The sequence below is a fragment of the Lactuca sativa genome, chromosome 1 (genome assembly GCF_002870075.4).
Source record: "Lactuca sativa cultivar Salinas chromosome 1, Lsat_Salinas_v11, whole genome shotgun sequence".
Lineage (NCBI taxonomy): Eukaryota > Viridiplantae > Streptophyta > Magnoliopsida > Asterales > Asteraceae > Lactuca > Lactuca sativa.
This window is the reverse complement of record NC_056623.2, coordinates 52579504-52581878: the sequence shown is the minus strand read 5'-3', so window position 1 is coordinate 52581878 and position 2375 is coordinate 52579504. Positions and strand designations below refer to the sequence as shown.

At 36.3% G+C, this 2375-nt stretch overlaps 1 protein-coding gene across 1 annotated transcript; it reads right to left on the bottom strand.

The window, feature by feature from the left end:
• Positions 1–313: 313 nt before the first annotated feature.
• LOC128127233 (zinc finger BED domain-containing protein RICESLEEPER 2-like) lies at positions 314–1949 on the bottom strand. Its single transcript, XM_052765675.1, has 2 exons — positions 1532–1949; positions 314–1038 (listed from the first exon to the last, which is right to left on the bottom strand). The coding sequence occupies exons 1-2, from the start codon at positions 1947–1949 to the stop codon at positions 314–316; spliced, it is 1143 nt and encodes a 380-aa protein (XP_052621635.1).
• Between the last annotated feature and the right edge of the window lie 426 nt (positions 1950–2375).

Here is a 2375-nt window from a genome sequence, read left to right as displayed (position 1 = left end):
CTAATAAGAAGTTAAAAATAAGATGTAACAAGTATTAGTGTATTACCGATAGCGAGGTCATCGTCAGCTAACACATCGTGCACTTCGTCGTAGTCATATATAGGCAAGCTACTCTTTCTTAGCCAATCTTGAGTGCATATCAATGCCTCCACAATCACAACGGACAAATTAGTACGGTAGTCGGTAATTACTCGACGACCATTACTGAATGTGGATTCGGATGCTACGGTGGAAATTTGCATCCCCAAAATATCTATTAATAAACAAATTAGTGTATAATACACGACACAAATTTATAAATTAAAAATTTAAATTAGAGTAAAAGAAGGTCGATACCTCTTGCCATTCGAGCAACGATCGGGAACCGCACTGCATTATTTTTCCACCATGTGAGGATATCATATCCTTTGTCAAATCCGATTGGGTCCTCGTTTAAGTATCGTTGCAATTGACTTTCTGAGGAAGTCGAGGGGAAACTTCCCGAAGTCATATAGCTTCCAAAGAATTCGTTTTCGTCATCAAAATTAACAACTTCTTCGGGAGTTTCTTGTTGAGACGATGAGGTCATGTTTGACCTTTCCAAGTATGTCTTGAAAAACTTGTCCAATTTGCATTCAATATCAATAACCTTTGCACGTGCTTTGGATTCTATCTCATCAGCGGACATCTTTTTATCTTTGTTTTTGGCTTTAAGCATTTGGGTAAAAACAACTTTCATAAACTTTGACTTGCATTGAGGATCTAACAATGTCGCAAAGAAGACATAATCACTTATAGTATCATAGTCACCCCAATATTTGTCATATTTATGTTTCATATCCGGTACCATAAACATAAAATCCGGGTTGGTTTCATGTTTCCTAAGATGTTGCTCTATATCTAGGATCTCCCGGGTATACGTATGGAAGATAGGCTTTGTTGAACACGAAACTTTTTCAGTTTTCTTCTTAAACTTCTCAAGGAACTCCATCATCTTTTTAATCATCTCAAAATCTGAATGTGATGGTACCCTTCCCACAGTTTTCTGAAACATTGGATCTACAAAAAAAGAACAACACAATCAAATTACGTTTTATTGTTGTTAGAAAAAAAACAGATTTGACACCCTTCCTTGCGGGGCTTGTAATTCATTCAATTTTTAACCAAATCAAGCGTTTTTATAGTCTAAATTCAACTACTAATCGTAATCTACATGTAGGAAAAAGATTCAGGTCAAAACAAGTTAAATTGAATGAATTATGCATATTTGAACAACAAAATCACATGACGTTATATTGCTGTTAGAAAAAAATTTTCAGATTTGACACCCTTCCTTACGGGGCTTGTAACTCATTCAATTTTTAACCAAATCAAGCGTTTTTATAGTCTAAATTCAACTACAAATCCTAATCTACATGTAGGAAAAAGATTCAGGTCAAAACAAGTTAAATTGAATGAGTTATGCACAATTTAATATTTGGACTGATTGCTAAAGAAATAAATATTGCTAATTTTAGTGCTGAAATATATTTGATTAATTGATTTTATTTACCTTGATGGCTATATTCGAGAAATGCGTCTTTCACATCATACGCTGATCTTAACAATTCAAAGGTAGAGTTCCACCTTGTTGGAGTTTCACCACACAAAAACCTTTGACTTTCTACAGCCGCATCCTTCATGGCTTGTTTAAACGTCTTGATCCGTTGCGGGGAGGCTCTAATGTATTTCACCGCATCTTGTAGGTTTTTTACATGATAAACTTCGTGTTTTAACCCCATTTTCACAACTAGGTTTATGATATGAGCCATACACCTAATGTGAAAATGTTTGCCATTCTCGTAAATACCCGGTAGTTCTTTCACAATGATGTTGATTGCCGCGTCATTTGTCTTGGCATTATCAACGGTCATCGTCATGACATTCTTCATCCCCCACTCGTTTATGCAAATTAGCAACTCTCGGGCCATGTCTTCAGCTTTGTGAGTATCAACCTCTCTAAAGTTGACTACCCTTTTGTGCATGACAAAATCTTCGGTAATGAAGTGGGCCGTGACAACCATATAATTTATCTTTTGACACGAGGATGTCCACGTGTCAGTTGTCAAGTGGATGGCTGTTTTGGGGTTGCTCAAATGTTTGTACAACTTCTGCCTCTCCATTAAATAGAATGACACAACATCACGAGAAATTTTATGCCTTGAAGGCAATTTCACCCTACCATTGAGGGCGTTTACAAATTCTATGAATGCCTCGTTTTCAATGAATTTAAATGGTAGTTCCCCAATGGTGAAAAGCCCTAGCAAGGCAAGTTGGATCCTAGTATCATCATGTTTCCATGTGTATACATGACCCTCACCATTAGGAGCTTTCGTAAATGACAACTTTTGTTGTTT